The sequence below is a fragment of the Gymnodraco acuticeps genome, unplaced genomic scaffold, assembly GCF_902827175.1.
Source record: "Gymnodraco acuticeps unplaced genomic scaffold, fGymAcu1.1, whole genome shotgun sequence".
NCBI classification, from domain to species: Eukaryota; Metazoa; Chordata; class Actinopteri; order Perciformes; family Bathydraconidae; genus Gymnodraco; species Gymnodraco acuticeps.
In genome coordinates this window covers 3,255,988-3,273,582 of record NW_022990238.1, presented here as the reverse complement: position 1 = coordinate 3,273,582, position 17,595 = coordinate 3,255,988, and the positions used below count along the sequence as shown (strand labels likewise).

General features: G+C 44.8%; 1 protein-coding gene across 2 annotated transcripts; it reads left to right on the top strand.

The window, feature by feature from the left end:
* Positions 1 to 371: 371 nt before the first annotated feature.
* LOC117548303 (ethanolamine-phosphate cytidylyltransferase-like) lies at positions 372 to 15,564 on the top strand. 2 transcript variants are annotated; one of them, XM_034219474.1, is made up of 13 exons: positions 372 to 715; positions 10,714 to 10,802; positions 11,665 to 11,826; positions 11,969 to 12,035; positions 12,128 to 12,212; positions 12,290 to 12,331; positions 12,855 to 12,987; positions 13,179 to 13,261; positions 13,368 to 13,445; positions 13,550 to 13,615; positions 13,703 to 13,768; positions 13,883 to 13,971; positions 14,096 to 15,564. In XM_034219474.1, the coding sequence occupies exons 1-13, from the start codon at positions 585 to 587 to the stop codon at positions 14,208 to 14,210; spliced, it is 1,206 nt and encodes a 401-aa protein (XP_034075365.1). In that variant the 5' UTR covers positions 372 to 584; the 3' UTR covers positions 14,211 to 15,564. The 2 variants fall into 2 exon arrangements, with proteins under 2 accessions (XP_034075365.1, XP_034075366.1); XM_034219475.1 differs by lacking the exon at positions 10,714 to 10,802 and having other exon boundaries at positions 584 to 715.
* Positions 15,565 to 17,595: the final 2,031 nt, after the last annotated feature.

Sequence of the window (17,595 nt, the reverse complement as noted above, 5' to 3'; positions counted from 1 at the left end):
AAAGGACATGTCCCATCTTGTCTTTGTTATAGTTGTTATTTTACAGGGGTAACTTGCAGAACATTGAAGTGAACATACAGACCAAACATTGGCCTCTCATCAAAGACAGCTTTGGCAGACAGCCTGCCATATCTGTGGGAATCCAGATATTGTCACATGACCGAGGAAATTCGCCGCTATTATGTAACAACATGTCGGTTGCTTGCACCGGCCACTCATTGTACGATTCAGCCTGCGTCAAGCTTGCCATCAAGAACACATTATTTTCATGTTCGGTCTTTTCAAAATAAAACCAGTGACGACCAATATGTGTTGGAAGGACTTTTATTAACAGGACTTCCTTTTCTTTGGGATGTATCTGCTTTCTTCGGCCGACTTGACTTAGCGCGTGGTGCGTCGTTGCGTCGCGGGTCGAGGAGGCGTTGGCGCATCGCACGACTGCTGCCGCTGCTGCTGCGGACACACAACCCGGCTGTCCTGCACTGAAACGGGGGACGCAACTGACACTGTCACCATCTTAACCGGAGGGGCTCGCTCTGTGGATACAGTTGCACTTTAATTTATCACTCACCAGCTTCACCACAATGATCAAAAACGGTCATCACTACCACCAAGTGAGCACAGCAGCCGGGAAAGACGCAGGGACGACCCCCGGAGCTGCAGCCTGCAGTCCCGAGAAGAGGAGGAGAAGAATCCGGGTGTGGTGTGACGGCTGGTGAGTAATTTACCGGATGAATGATGGTGGGATGGAGATGGTAACAACGTTGGTTGGTCGTGCGCATCGAGCCCGTGTGGATGAATGTGTCAGCCTGTGTTATCATCCACCGCCGGGACAGGCCTGCTGCACAGCTCTCACATGACTGCTGCTCCATTCTTCAGAGACATCCGTGTACACACAACTTTTAGTTGAATAGTTTCCTTTAAATATACTATCATGTGAGTTGCAATGACCATACACATAGTCTATGTGGATCAAGATGTATTATCACGTTGCATTACTTTTTTTTGTAAATGACCACTGGGGCATCATCTCAATTGTTCTCCTCAGGACAGATTTACATTGATCTTTACTGCTGCATTTTATCACACTGTTATGTAGATGGAGCCTTATGACCAGCGATGTGAATACTCCATGTGTATGCTGGAAATAACATAGTATAGTAAGTGCTTTAGATACAAGTGTCTGTCAAATCAATTTTAGAGGCAAACAAAAACAAATTAAAACACAATTCACATTTTGCCAGTAAGACGGCGAAATGTCTAAAGTTGTAGTTATACTAAAAATCAATGGCTGTGGCCACAAAATGTTTCTCTGTTTCATCCTCTAAACTGTTCTCATTGAATTAATTTAACTCATAATAACTGACTAATACTGGTAGGAAATAGGGTTAGCTTAAGGATAGCTTCACAACGTATAATTATCCAGATCTAAACTTTGGGACAACACCAAGAAGGTCATACTGCCACAGAGATGTTAAGCTAGTGATACAATGAAATAGGTAAAGCAAAATGAGTTTAATTCACTGCTAAATATTGCTGACCGTATCAATTCCATACATTTTAAGACCAGATTAATTACAGCACATGCACCATTTCTCAGTTTCAGGGTTCAGGTATGTTGCATGCTGGCTCACTGTCACTGTGATAATTGAATATAACAATGAGTCACTGTTAACATTGTTAGTAACATCTGTTCTTCAAACTGAAACTTTTTATCTTACACGCACAGAATGATAACGTACACATACATTTTTTAAATACATACTTAATTGGTTTGAAAATGTATTTACAATCGATAGACTATGATGTTCAAACCCAGAACAATAACACACTATACACCTCAGATCACTTGTTTACCAGTTCCACTCTGAACCTACTTAGTTTGACTATTCAAGGTATTACTTTCATGAAGACATAATGACACCTCCACAAACAAGGTGTCTTCTTTCAGCAATGTAATGGAATAAAAACAATTATGATAGAGTTGAGCAAGGCGCTCACAGAGCACCAGGCACGGCCTTTAATGCAATACAGGTGATTAATGTTAACACAGCTGTGGGAAGGGCAAGGCTAACCAGAAATTGCTCTTGTGGTCACATCAGTTGAAAAACAATCACATCAAATGCCAAAAACAAAGACACCTTTTTTCTATTGTGCTCTTCCAGCTAAATGTCTAATATTATAGTTTTTATACTACATTTATTTACATTTAAGCATCAGTGTATCGTCCAACTTGATTGATGGCCACTCTTCGTGTGAGGGACATGCCTAATGATTCTGAACACACTGAACAGGTTTGATGGACAGCAGATGTGTCAGCTGTATATACCTCACACATTTAGAGTAACTGATATATTGAAAGACTTTTTAGAAATGTATTGCCAACTATTTTGACAACCGATCACTCATTTGAGACACTGTTTCCAGCCTGTCAAAATCAAGGTGATTGAATGCCTTTTATTTGAAATGATAAAAGGCATGGTTCACAATTTTTAGGATGCATAAAACTATAAATTGATAGTGAAAGTAATTGTTAGCTGCAGCTCTAGAACTGCCTTCTCTGTGAGAAACACCAAGCCCTGGTAGACAGTCTGGCTCCATGGTGCAGTGGAAAAATAAATGTTTTGAATTTCTGTGCATGAAGGCCAGGATTATGGTGTATTTCTCTAGTAGAATTCCTGCTATTTAGGTGAGGCTGTCTGTCCTTGCTTTGATGGAATGTTGCAGAATAATTGGGATGCCAGAATATTAACCGGTGGGATGAGCATGCAAAGAGAGCCAATGTCAACAGAGCCCATGTCATTAACCCACTCCAACCCCTCCGGCCCACACCTGCTACGGCCATTATATCTCGCCACTGAGCACATTGTTTCCCAAAGCCCTGCTGGACACCACCACTCTCTTACTGACATCCAGCATTGTCAGCAGTATGTTAGGAAAATCCCAAGAGAAGAGCATAGTCACTTCATCTGTTGAGACATCTTTGACTCTGCCCCTTCTCCTCTGCACAAAGCAACGATTCGTCACAATGAAAAGTGGTGATGGGGGCTAAAGATCAGTTCTCAGAGAAGCATTATCACTAGAGTGTGGGGTCCACTTCCACTGTGTTTCAGCTGAGGGAGTGTATACAAACATGACTATAAAAGAGCTATTTAAAGCGTCAGTGAAGGTCAAATGATTCAATAAAGAAACAAAAACAATACACCCTATACTTTTGAGTTTTTCTTCAGGTATTTTAATCTTTAATTTAACTTGAAAACCTCACCAAAATGTAAAGAATATACTCTCTTTAACGGTATTTCCTACCCATTTGTTTCTATCACTGTGTCTACAGGTGTCTGTCTGATGTTGTTCTTGAGAGGTGCTGTTTAGGTGTCCGTTAACAGGCTAAGCTAATTAATATTTCATCATCCCACAGTCATGATCCAACCCTGCTAAAAAATACAACAGGAATACGGTAACACACATTGGGCATCCAGCTAGTGTAACACTCACAGAAACAGCCTCCTGGTCTTATATAACTCCGTCTGGTTCTCCAAGTTTCCTTATTCATCCACCTCCAAATGCTCCCCCTGACATTCTGCCGACCTTGCACTATCCCCTCAGACCTGAACACGTGGATCCCATTTTCACACACAGAAAATCTTGCTTCCTCCTAAACAAGCCTCTTCTTGTGTTTTTCAAGTAGTCGATACTGAATCACATAGACAAGCCCTGCAGCATAGTAATGGTTGTTCTCATTCATAACACTCCGTTCGATGTCTCACTATGGGATGCGCCTCATCGCGGAGCAAACAGAAGCATCAATCTCATTACGCCAATCTTGATTGGCTGGTGATCTTGACGTCAGCGTCAGGGAATTCACCCCCTATAAGTAGCTTGCGCCACGACGCATGCGCCATTCAAACACCTCTTCTCGCTTCAGAGCACATCTCTATAGTAGCCGGACAAGCTTAACGGTCCACAGAATTAACCCAAATATAACCATTTCGGTCGACGGGCGCTCGCCGGCTACTCCTTCTGCTTCGCAAGAAGACGGTAATACTAACGCCAGTTAGTATTAAAATCGACCTCGCCGTTCTTTCCCCGGAAATGAAGGTAAGGTTTTGATTTTTCTCAAGCTAGCTACGCACCTGTTGCTAGTTAGCTTCCCCTTACTACCGACACCACGGTAGCGAGGACGCTTTTCTTTTTCTCTCTCACGGAGGAGAAAAGGATTAGAAGTATATTGACACACCAGTCAATATTCTTTGAGAACAAAGGACCCACACCGTCCCTTTTTCTCCGGATTAAGGACGGGTTGGTAACACTTTTTCTCTCAACGACGTACCTGTTACGAGCGGGTCCTCTCCACGCCACGAGGCGAACAAGATGGACGCCTCTCCCCCTCACACCAGAGGAGTCAGGGACTCGGAGGCTCGGTCATGCGGCTGCGGGTTGAAGATAGCAGGCACAGACTCACACCAGGTCTGCTCGTCCTGCCTCGGGCTGGAACACGCCCAGGAGACTATCGACAACCCCGGCTCGTGCGGGCATTGTGCCCTTTTCACCCGAAAGAGCCTCCACCGACGGCTAGCACACCAAGCTAGCTTGTTGGAACAGGACTCCCTCATGTCCACTGATTCGCCGTTTGGCAATCAAGACACGGGGGCGTCCGCCGCAGAGACTGAGCCCCTCACTGTGTCGGTCTGGGGCTCACTAACAGCGGCAGCTGCGGAACCGGGATCCCACGCCGTGTCAGGCCGGGACCCGGTGGCGGCAAGAGACGCGGGAACGGAGCCCCACGCCTCACCAGGAGGGAGCTCCCGGCGAGACCTCACCATGGTCTCGCCCGCAGAGGCTCGGCCTGCTCCGCATACCGCCGATGGAACTGCTGGTGGCAGCCCACCTCCTACCGAGGATGGGCCCGTCACCAAGCAGGAACCCCACGCTGCCAGCGAAGGTGGACCGTTTCCAGTCGACCATGACTGAACGGTCCTACAGAGCCGCAGCGTTGTCCGCCAGGGCTCTGAACGTTTCCTCACTGCTAACCGCATACCAAGCGGAGCTCTGTGAGGATATGTTGAGTAATCCTGGACCGGCCGTTCTGGATGAGTTGGCCGCGGTCACAGACATTTGTCTCCGTGTCCAACGCTGCGCCGTCCAGGCCACAGGCAAAACAATGGGGATCATGGTGGTGCAGGAAAGAGCTAGATGGCTCAACCTCACCAACCTCCCAGACCGGGAAAAGGAGGATGTGCTTGACATGCCCATCGTTCCCGAGGGGATTTTCGGCTCCGCTCTTGCCTCCATGCAGAGGAGATGCGAGTCGAAAAAGAAGGAGGACGAGGCCCTCCACCTCTGCCTCCCTCGAAGGGCCCAGCCGCTGCCTTCGCAGCGGCAGCCCTTCGTCCAAGCTGCTCCGAACCCTGCTCGGTTCAAGATACCGAAAACGCAGAGGTCGCAGTCCGCCCCGAGTCCCCAGCCCAAGCAGGGGACAAGGGCGAGCTGGCCTAGAAAATCTCCGGTTCCGGCTGCAGCCCAGGCGCAGCCAACCCAGAATTTCGGCCAGCAGTCGAGGAAGAAGAAGCGAGCGGCGTGACAGCCCCTCCTTCTCCCCTCTGTGACAGAGCTGGAAGTCTACGGTTCCCCAGCTCTAAATGTGTTCCCGCCGCCTCGAGAGATGCCTCAACACCATCCTCAAGTCCGCGTAAACACATGTCACACACTTATTGATTTTTCTGTCATAAAACGTTTTCCGCTGACGCATCCAGGCTTCCAGCCAAGGGCGCAGCTCGAAAATGAAAAGAAAAACAATAAAAACAATAAACAGTCCGTCAACTGTTTCCCTTCTGAGAGCAGCTACGGCCTCTCTCAAAGGGCGGACAATTGACGGTTCTGTGAAGGCACCACCGTCACACGCATGCGCAGTGCCGGCTGGGGCTGTAAAGGCACCACCGTCACGCACATGCGCAGTGCCGGCTGGGGCTGTAAAGGCACCACCGTCACGCGCATGCGCATTGCCGGCTGGGGTTGTGAAGAAAAGCCCGCCCCGAGTCCCCAGCCCAGGCTGGAGACGAGGGCGAGCTGGCCTAGAAAATCTCCGGTTCCGGCTGCAGCTCAGGCGCAGCCAACCCAGAATTTTGGCCAGCAGTCGAGGAAGAAGAAGCGAGCGGCGTGACAGCCCCTCCTTCTCCCCTCTGTGACAGAGCTGGAAGTCCACGGTTCCCCAGCTCTAAATGTGTTCCCGCCTCCTCGAGAGATGCCTCAACACCATCCTCAAGTCCGCACAAACACATGTCACAAATTTGTTGATTTCTGTCATAAAACATTTGCCGCTGACGCATCCAGGCTTCAGGCCGAGGGCGCAGCTCAAAAAAATGATAAGAAAAACAATAAAACCAATAAACAGCCCGTCAACTGTTCCCCTTCTGAGAGCAGCTACGGCATCTCTCAAAAGGCGGATTACAGGCGGGTCTGTGAAGGCACCACCGTCACGCGCATGCGCAGTGCCGGCTGGGGCTTTAAAGGCACCACCGTCACGCGCATGCGCAGTGCCGGCTGGGGTTGTGAAGGCACCACCGTCATGCGCATGCGCAGTGTCGGTGGGGATTGTCAAAAAGGGGCACCACTATGTTCAGACACTAGAGGGCCCCATAACACAACAAATAGAGACTCAGAGGGGAAGAGACGTGACATCTCCACTGGCTCTAAGGAGCATGCAGTGGAAGATGCTCACATCATCTGCTTGGGTTTTCAAGACAGTAACACAGGGCTACAGACTCCAATTCGCTGTCACCCCCCCTCGCTTCTCGGACATTCTGCATTCGCAGGCCCGAGGAGAGTCAGCCCATATTCTGGAGAGAGAGATTATCTCTCTCCTAGAAAAGAGGGCTATATCTATTGTACCCGCCGAGCAGAGTCAGGGCGGCTTCTATTCCAAGTACTTCCTCGTTCCCAAACGGGGAGGGAACGGAATTCGGCCAATACTTGATTTGAGGGCTCTGAACAAATATCTAAGAAGATATAAGTTCAGAATGCTCACTCACACATCTCTGCTGCGGCTCGTGCGACAAGACGACTGGTTTACATCAGTCGACCTGAAAGATGCGTATTTTCACATCCCAGTATATTACCCACACAGGAAATATCTGAGATTCGCATTTCAGGGGATCTGTTATGAATACAGAGTACTCCCCTTCGGTCTGTCTCTCAGTCCAAGGGTGTTTGTATGATGTACGGAAGCCGCGATAGCCCCGTTAAGACAACAGGGTATTCGCCTGGCGACCTACCTGGAAGACTGGCTGCTTCTCGCACAGTCGGAGCAGGAGGCTGTTACGCAGACAAATGTCCTCGTAAAGCACCTGCTCAACCTGGGTTTCATAATAAACACAGAGAAGAGCATGTTGTGCCCCGCGCAGACTATACTCTTCCTGGGTTTACGCCTGAACTCGGTGCCCTTTTCAGCTCGCTTGTCAGCGGATAGAGTGAAAGCTTTCAGAGCTTGTCTCGCTCTTTTCCAGCTGCGCAAACATGTTCTCTTCAGATCATGCCTGCGATTGCTGGGGCTCATGGCGTCAGCTATCCTGGTCGTACGACTGGGACGCTTACACATGAGGGAGTTTCAGCGCTGGGTGGCCGCCCTAAAACTAAACCCCGCGCGCCATGGCGTGCGGAGAGTGATGGTTACTGTGAAATGCGTAATGGCACTGCGCCACTGGCTGCACCCGACTTTTCTAGTACGAGGTGTGCCTATGGGTGCTGTCCTTTCACGGAAAGTGGTCACCACGGACGCATGTCTGACAGGTTGGGGAGGTATTTATGAAGGTCGCCCGGTGAGGGGTCTCTGGAGCAGAGACCTCCAGCGGGCGCACATAAATTACCTGGAGCTTTTAGCGGTGTTTCTCACCCTAAAACGCTTTCTGCCTTTCCTCAGGGGACATCACGTCCTTGTGAGGAGAGACAATACGACCACAATATCGTATATTAACCGCCAAGGGGGTTTGCGTTCTCTCCAGTTACACACACTGGCGCGCAAACTGATCCTATGGAGCGGTAGGCGTCTCCTCTCTCTGAGAGCGACGCACGTACCGGGAGTGATGAACCTCGGGGCAGATCTACTGTCCAGAGGTATACCACTTTATGCAGACTGGACTCTACATCCAAGGATTGTGAGCCAGCTGTGGGTGCGTTACGGCAGAGCCGCGGTGGATCTGTTCGCATCGAAAGACAACGCTCAGTGTCAGCTGTTCTTTTCGATGCGCGATCTAAATGCACCGTTAGGCGTGGATGCACTCGCGCACAATTGGCCCCCGGGCCTTCTGTACGCGTTCCCACCCCTGGCTCTGATACCCCCAACTCTGGCCAGAGTGAGAGAGCAACGCCACACACTTATCCTGATAGCTCCGCACTGGCCAGCTATGTACTGGCTAGCGGAGATATATCAGCTGCTGTGCGGGCAGCCATGGCAGCTCCCACTACGCAGGGACATACTGTCCCAAGCGGGGGGGGGGCGATCTTTCACCCACACCCAGAGCGCTTGGCTCTATGGGCCTGGCCCGTGAGTGGTACAATCTGAATACAGTGTGACATGAAGCTGACCCTGGCAGCTGCCAAGCGAGCCAGTGGCACTCATGCACTATCTGTACAGTCTTCATGCACTCAGTTCGCCCCAGGGCAAACAGAGTGTGGTTGAAGCCCAACCCTGCCTTTATCTTAAGGCGGTCGGTTCGGGTACCACATTTGACATTGAGGCATCCTCCCCGCCACTGTATTCCTCCGGGGAACAGCGGCCGGATTTGCCGTGTCCAGCCCGTGCTTCACGCACGTACAGGGACAGATCAAGGGTGCTTTGTCATAATGACCAACCCCTTGTGTCCTGGGCTAACCCTTATAAGGGCAAGCCTGTTACTAAGCAACGGCTCTCCCACTGGTTTGTGGAAGCAATTGCTTTGGGGCTCATACGAGTCAGAGTTCGCAGGCACCCTCGGGTCCGCGAGCTCTTTCGACTCAGGGTCTGGCTGCATCCTGGACTCTGTCCATCCCATCCAAGACATTGGTGCAGCGGCGAGCTGGTCCTCGCCGCTCACTTTTGTCCGCCTCTTAACAGGCTGGACGTTCTGCTCCCAGTATGACTCAAGCAGTGCTGGGCACCTGGTTGAGTCAGAGCTCTACCTGTTAAGTTCTGGTTGGTTTGGTGATTTTCGAGATAAGCTCGTCTGACAATACGGGAGCTACAATTTCCCATAGTGAGACATCGAACGGAGTGTTATGAATGAGAACTATAGGTTACTTACGTAACCCCAGTTCTCAGAGTAACATGAAGTGTGATGTCTCACCAGACGGCCCTCCTTGCTATGGTGAAGCGAGAAGAGGTGCTTATTTTGAATGGCGCATGCGTCGTGGCGCAAGCTACTTATAGGGGGTGAATTCCCTGACGCTGACGTCAAGATCACCAGCCAATCAGGATTGGCGTAATGAGATTGATGCTTCTGTTTGCTCCGCGATGAGGCGCATCCCATAGTGAGACATCTCACTTCATGTTACTCTGAAAACTGGGGTTACGTAAGTAACCTATAGTTTTTGTGTTACAATACACTCAAGTGCAGTCCAGGCTGTTTTCAGTCAGGCTGTGTATAGTGACACCACAGATGCTGTCTTTCATTAGCATAGCCTGGGGCTGAAAACAACATGGGCTTCTGTTACTGTTGTGGCTGTGTACATACTGCAGCTCTGGCAGTGCTCATCTGTTTTCTTATTGATTCTTCAAAATGCTATTTATAGTGGTGTTTTGCACTTGACTCCTGGGAGAGCTCAGCCACGTGTCATTTAATGTACTAGAGAGGACACAGATGCCAATTCTTTTTTACTTCAGTCATCTAAAACTTTTTTTAAATTAATTATTGGGAATCTTCAAGTTAATTGCTCTCACATTTGCTAATGGTTATAGTTGCTACAGTAATTTAATGACTCTGTGGTCAGATCTTAATAAAGTCAATGCATCTTCAGTGGCACCTGGAGACACTTTCATCAGTCATTGAACTTTCCTCTCTTTTTTTGTTCATGTTTAATTAGAGCAGAGAGAAAAATGACTGTTGTCAGCTGTTGGCAGTAGTACCAGTGATGGAAGGCTAGTGCCCATCTGTTTTCTATTACTATGCTAGATTACCATGTTACAATCTCCGTCTCCAATCTGTGCTAATCTAATTATCTACAGATGGTACCATGATAGCCTGGGTGGAGTGTGATGGGAGGAAAAATACACTGTGCTTTTGCCTTTTATATGTTTAAACTTTTATCAGACCACATGATTACATTGGTGGGTCGATAATATCAGGAATATCAGCGTTTTAGCATGATCTGTTGCATACATATCAGTTGGTGATTGCTTTTTATTGATTTATGCAGATTCTTTTTTTGGTCTAAGTTAATGCAAGTTGTCAGAACACCTTGTTGGTGTACTTACATACACTCATCTGAGTGTTAAAGAGAAGCTGCCGATTTTAACTTTGAGACCAGTGTTAAACTCACCACAATGCTTCATTCTCCATATGTGTTTGACTGGAATCAAGCATGGTGTACTGAAAAAGAGTTGTACAATGTGTTTTCATTTTGTAAAAATAGCAACTACCTTACCTTATTACTGTATTTCAAGACATGCTTTGTCTTACAGCTCCTGTAACTCGCTACCTTGCTGTAATTTTAATGTGACATCTTATCTTCTTATCCTCCTAGCTATGACATGGTTCATTATGGCCACTCCAACCAGCTGCGACAGGCCAAGGCCATGGGAGATTACCTCATCGTTGGAGTACACACAGATAGTAAGACTCAGAACTATGGACTTAAATTGTTGAATTAAAGCCTTCTCTTTAAAGGAATACACCAAAACGGATCATTTGTATCTCAATTGCTCATCGTGTGTTACCTTAAATTTGTAAAGAAAACCTCTGCATTCTACATGTTGAATAAAAAAAATAAAAAAAATACAGTCTTTATCAATTGAAGTAAATGTTTAATTCCATCCAAGGTTGAAAAAAGTGTGTGTTTGAAAACTACTGTTCATTTAAATGGATAAATAACAGTTGGGTTACACAAGTGCACATGTCGAGTGAAAGGTTCTGAACAAATGTGTTGAACCTAATCTTCTCTGTTCACCATGGAGGCTATACAGAAAGATACAACGTTTTCTCCAAGAATGCAAGGACACATGATAAGTCACTGATTGACGAATTAACATTTTGAGGGTGGAGTATTCCTTTGAGGTCTAGCTCATCTGTACATGCTGTTTTAATAACTCTGATGCTCCCTCCCTTCTCTTGCATGATTCAGCCTGTATCTGCTGAGTCTGGAGATCCATGCTACCTGTAGCCTCTGCTTATGTTCCTCAAGTTTCTTTGTAAAGCGACCTTGAGGTTATGAAAGGCGCTATATAAATTCAAGTTATTATTATTATTAAGTTAGTTGGCTTAGTTGACCTAGTTTTGACAGTAGTTCAACGACTCAGTGATTTTGCCTCACCCTCCTATGGAACACTTTTCTGAAACTGTGAGACACCCGAATGATTTCATAGTCAGTGCAAGCAGATATCAGTAATCTATCCCTCTACATAAGTGATAATACATTATGGCATTATGTCTCTCTTTTCCAACAGTATCCTTAACGTGTACATGTTTTGTTTTCAAGGTGAGATTGCGAAGCACAAGGGTCCTCCCGTCTTCACTCAGGCAGAAAGATACAAGATGGTGCGGGCCATAAAATGGGTGGATGAGGTTGTGGAAGGAGCGCCTTACGTCACCACCCTCCAGACCCTCGACAAGTACAACTGTGACTTCTGTGTGCACGGAGGTACAGGATATCACTATATGATATATCATGTCCTCATTCAGACATAAAAACAAAGAAGTCATAAACACTTCCAAGTAATTAGTTGATATAACTGTCCTTGATTCATTTCTACACACATATGTCATTAATGCTGTTATTTCAGATGATATAACACTAACAGTTGATGGAAAAGACACATACGAAGAGGTGAAGAAGTCAGGGCGGTACAGGTGAGTTCCCCTAGCAGGAGATTCAATAAGACAGGATGAGATGCTCTCTCTGTGTCTCTGAGAGTGTTTCATTGTGTGTTATGTTGTTACAGGGAGTGTAAGAGAACCCAGGGAGTTTCAACTACAGATCTGGTCGGCAGGATGCTACTGATGACCAAAGCACACCACAGCAACATTGTGAGTACAACCTTGTTCTCTCTGTATGCGCCTATTAAACAGCACACGTCTAATACAACCTCTCTTTCTTTCTTTAGGATAGTTCAGACTATCAGCAGCACAAAGACAACTTTGGAAAGGTAGGTACCAAACATATTCACAGCTTGTTTTAGGCCATCAACTAGTTATTATCAAACCCTCAGCTTACTACCAAACGTTCAATAATAATATATTTAAAATTATTTGCTTTTGATCTTCCTCTTACTTAACAGTTTTGTCATTCAAGTAGTGGCTATGTGTCCAGATGTCAACCATTCTTGCACAAAGGCCTCTACTGGGGACCCACTTTATAATCAAGTTATAGGCCTTGCCAATAAAACAGTCAATGCCACTTCTGTTCCTGGATGGTTCAAGTAGCTTAGAGTCAACATGCTGGGGATTGAAATAGTGTGATGGCAGTAGAGGGTCACTTTGCATTTGAACATTTAAGAATTTGGCGATGGTTGAATAAATGTGCTGGGGATTTGTGGGGCAGCCTTGTGTTAGCTATAAAGCAAAGGTGACATTGCTACTTGCACCACTAGGTGGCGATAATGTAGCGTTGTGATTATTTTTGGCACACTGCTTGTACTCATTGTGCCTGTTTCTGGATTACATGGTCAGAAGGGCCACAGTCCCTGGACAGGGGTGTCTCAGTTCCTGCAGACTTCACAGAAGATCATCCAGTTTGCTTCAGGACAAGAGCCCCAACCCGGAGACACAATTATCTACGTGGCAGGAGCCTTTGACCTCTTCCGTATCTTTTAAGAACCTCACTCTAAATATTGTTGGATTTCTGAACTTTTTGATTAAACTTAACTCACCGCCATTTCTGAACTAGTGGTATCATGCACACATTGTGTAAAATATTCATAATTCTATGATTTGTTGCTAGAAAAATCATTAGCTTTAAAAAAAATGCCTAGTCCTTGACTTGTGCCCATTAAGACATTGGCCATGTGGACTTCCTGGAAGCAGTGCATAAGCTCGCAGAAAAGCCATACATTATAGTCGGGTTGCACTTTGATCAAGTGAGTCACCTTGCATTTCTTTTCACCTTTATGATGCGTTTACTGCCTGCCTGAGTCTAGTGTTGACATTTCACTTTTGCATTTTCTCTTTGTTCATATTTTTCAGGAGGTGAACCGCTACAAAGGGAAAAACTACCCCATTATGAATGTCCATGAGAGAACGCTCAGCGTGCTGGCCTGTCGAGTAGGTTCTTCTTCCACCATCAAAACAGTGCAATGCAGAATTATTATTGATCTGCAAACAATTTGTGTGCAATCGTTTTCTAATTTCTTTTTGTGTCTTTACAGTATGTGTCAGAAGTGGTGATTGGTGCGCCCTTTGCAGTCACAAAAGATTTACTGGACCATTTCAAGGTGAATACAAGCAATTACAGTATCCTCATCACTATATTCTCTTCAATTAAGGATAAATAAAACAGCAACCTATTTGTCCCCATGTAGGTGGATCTTGTATGCCATGGGAAGACAGTAATATATCCTGACAAGGATGGATCCGACCCTTATGCTGTAAGAGTCCAATCACAGTCACATCTAGCTTTTTAAAAAACATCTTTATGAAATACTATGATCTGCAGAGATGATGAATCACATTCATATAGCATTAATTTCCTTCATTTCCAGGAGCCGAGGAGAAAAGAAATCCTGCGGACTGTTGACAGTGAGAACAGCCTGACTACAGATGCAATTGTGCAAAGAATAATTAAAAACAGGTGAACTTCTCGGAAGAAATAGACCATTTTATGTTATGAACACAGGTTAAAACATATTGTTCTTAGTTTAAATAAATCGGCACTTATTAAATCGGCATAAACGATTTCATTTGTTTGGATCCAGGTTGCTATTTGAAGCAAGGAATCAGAAGAAAGAGGCCAAAGAGATTGCTGTGATCCAGGCCATGAAGCGACAAGAAGAGGAGAAAACTAAAGAAAGACCCCAGGCTGTCGTGTAGGAAGGCTCTAAACAAGCACCATTGACTAAGTGTCATCATACTGACAATTAATCTAAACTCAACATAACACTGACAATTAATCTAAACTCAACATAACACTGACAATTAATCTAAACTCAACATAACACTGACAATTAATCTAAACTCATGTACAATGAAATCAGCTCTTATATGTGTTATGACACCGTCAGCACAACAATCCTGGCTGATAACAGCAGTCCTTAGGGCAGCCTGTTTATAGCCAGGAGGATATAGTCTGCTGTGTGATCACTGATCATCAGGTATACACTGTGTGTGTGTGTGTGTGTGTGTGTGTGTGTGTGTGGGTGTGTGTGTGTGTGTGTGTGTGTGTGTGTATGTGTGTGTGTGTGTGTGTGTGTGCGCGCATGTATTATATTCGGCATATGCAATTACATGTTCATGTCAGTCACATATACAAACTATGAGGTTATGGACTGTAAAGGTTGGAGCAAGAAAGACAAAACTGTGTCTCTAAATGTCCTTTTTTTGCCTCCAGAAATATGAGGGGATTTGGACATATGAAGGGCAAGTGTGTGGACTTGAGATGTGGGCAGGCATTAAACTGTAACAAGGAAGTTATTTAATTAATCAATACCAGTTGCTGCTTTCTACCCAGCAATGTGTGTAGACCCACATCTGATCGATTTACTTATAAATTGTATGTACTGTATATTATAGAGTGATTACTGGCTCTCTCTGGATGATGCTAAAAACACTAGAGAATTGCTTCACTGAATCTAACTTGGGTTGTTTGAATGTGAGAAGCTGTTGAAACTCTTCCGGGACCTCATGTAAATATCAGACCTTTCTCCAGACTGCACTGAATGCTCAGAAAGTCATCAGAACTGTTCAGTTTTACAGCAGAAAAGTTTAACTCAAAAAAGCACATTGTCCAGACTTGCACGCCTGGCCTTTTGAGTGGAATTGTAATTTTTTCTTTTAACACTCCTTATCCTAATAGAACACCACAGAGTTTTAACAGACTGCTTTTAATCATTAATTTGTTTTCTTAGTATAACTAGAGAACTATGACAGATGCTCAGTGATGTTAACTTTATCATAAAATAGACATATTACTGTCATTGAGCCCTGAACAAACATCAGTCTCTATATCAAATGGGATTAAATACTATATTTTTTGTAAATGTATATTTTACTCACACCTTCTCCATTAACTACTGTATAGATGGTTTCATATTGTTAAAAAATAATATGTATGTTGGAATGTATTCAGTGTAGAGTATAATGTATTGTGCTATTGAGATCTCCCAGTTGATTAGGAACTGATTGGACTACATACTACTGCTGGTAATAACAACACTTTAATCTGAAAGGCTATGTGTCATCCCTTTTCCCCTGAAACAGAAAATGTCTTGCTATAGGAACACTTCAATGTTTTACTTTTTTATTTTTATTTAGTAGGCCTACGTTACAAAGCATGGATTTTTGGACACAAAAAGGACATTTGATCAGGACGTTTTTTTCTGCGTTTTGTATCATATGAGTTACACAGGTTGGTAAATGTCAGGCCATTAAGAGGAGTTTTCTTCAGTAGCTGCTTGGTACACCGAAAAGATCTGAAAGCTTTTTCCAAGAATATAAAAGTGCCTCTGCATTATGATCAATGTGAATGTCTGTTTAATCAGAACCATATCTCTTGCTGGCCTCTGCTGTTTATATAACAAGCATACTGCAATGCTTTTAGTCAGGGCCGCCCCTGGCCAACTTGGGGCCCCAAGCGACATTGTGAGATGAGGCCCCCCAACCGACAGGAGTGAACATTTTTTTTATACTTTGCAAATATAATTCCTGTTTATTATTATTATCAACGGTTACTTTTTTATACACTGAGGTAAATGGTAAATGTGCATGTATGTCGCTCAGTATGCGTTTACAGGTGAATTTTGCATTTCCTGCCAAATACTAGTCTCAAAAAGATAAAAACATAATTAATGCAAATAAACTACTTCTACTAATAATAATAATGATAATCAATTCAATAATAAAAATACTATATTGTTTGATTATAATATAGTTGTAATATAGTCAAGACAAAACATGCTTATGACATGCTCAAAAACTGATATTTCTTAAATCTGTATTCTAGTTCCCTCTGTCAGCAATGTATCAACAACTACACACACATTTCTATCAGTATTTCTCTGTGTTGTGGTTGACATGATGATGACTGTTGGGAGTTAAGGGGAGAGGCTGAGCATCACCATGAAATGTGCAAATTGACATAAAAATGAATAAAAGGGGAACAATTGCTCCATGTTTTTTAGGCTGTAAACTTTAACTGTTATGTAAGCCAAGTAGACAGACAGTATCACTCTTCCTCCTGTATATTAGCAGATAAAAGGCATAACATAATGAATGAATGGTAAATAAAGAATACTGGAAATAACTGCATCTCCATTAGCCTACTGTATATGCTCTGCAGAGACTGCCTTCTTCATGTCGTGAATTGCAGCTGATGTTTTAAGATGGCAATTGGCAATTTGACTTATACAACATTCGTAAATTGTACATTTGACTCATACAATAACCCACCTTCGAGTGATGCGCTAGTTTCTTTATGTTTTGTTTTTTGCGCCGGACTGAAACTGTCTTTTCACCGACATCTCTTCACCTGCACTAGTGGCCGTATCAAAGCCGTGATTGGTTAAATGTCGATTCATTGCAACGGTGTCGGGTTACATACGTGCTCCTCTTGTCACCTCTCACTCTCACTCTCGCTGGGGGTGCGCGGAGAACTGCGCACAGCAGCTGAGGCCCTCTGGGCGGGGCCCCCTGCGCTAGGCGGGGCCCCATGCAGCCTGCGTGATTGGCCTGTAGGGAGGGGCGGCCCTGCTTTTAGTGACATTTAGAGAGATTTTACAGCAAGCAATGTACTGTATGAGGCCAACCTCATGGCATTTGGTGTTATAGTCACGAAATATTATGTAATCTATTGATTCCTGTTCACCGACACAATTTTCCCATTTTATTCATGCCACACAGAACGAAAAGCAATGTATTTCTATTGGCAATAGAATTACATTTTTGAACACGAATCAATAGATTATATTTCGTGACTATAACACGAAATGCCGTGAGACTGGGTTGATGAGGCAGTGGTGGAAGTAGTAGGCTAGTATTGTTTTGTTTTTTAACTCAAGTAAAAGAGGCAACAGCAAATAATACTCTATCAAAAGTAGGCTACAAGGCATCCATGCATGTGCCCAGGGCCCCAGTACGTTTTCTAGTATATTTAGACGTCTGCGCACTAACGTGAAATGATGCTCTTATTTTGAAGGACAGGTGTTCTTCCTCTTCAGAGTAGCTCTGCTTTTAAAAGACAGGCTGTGCACACTTTCCTCTA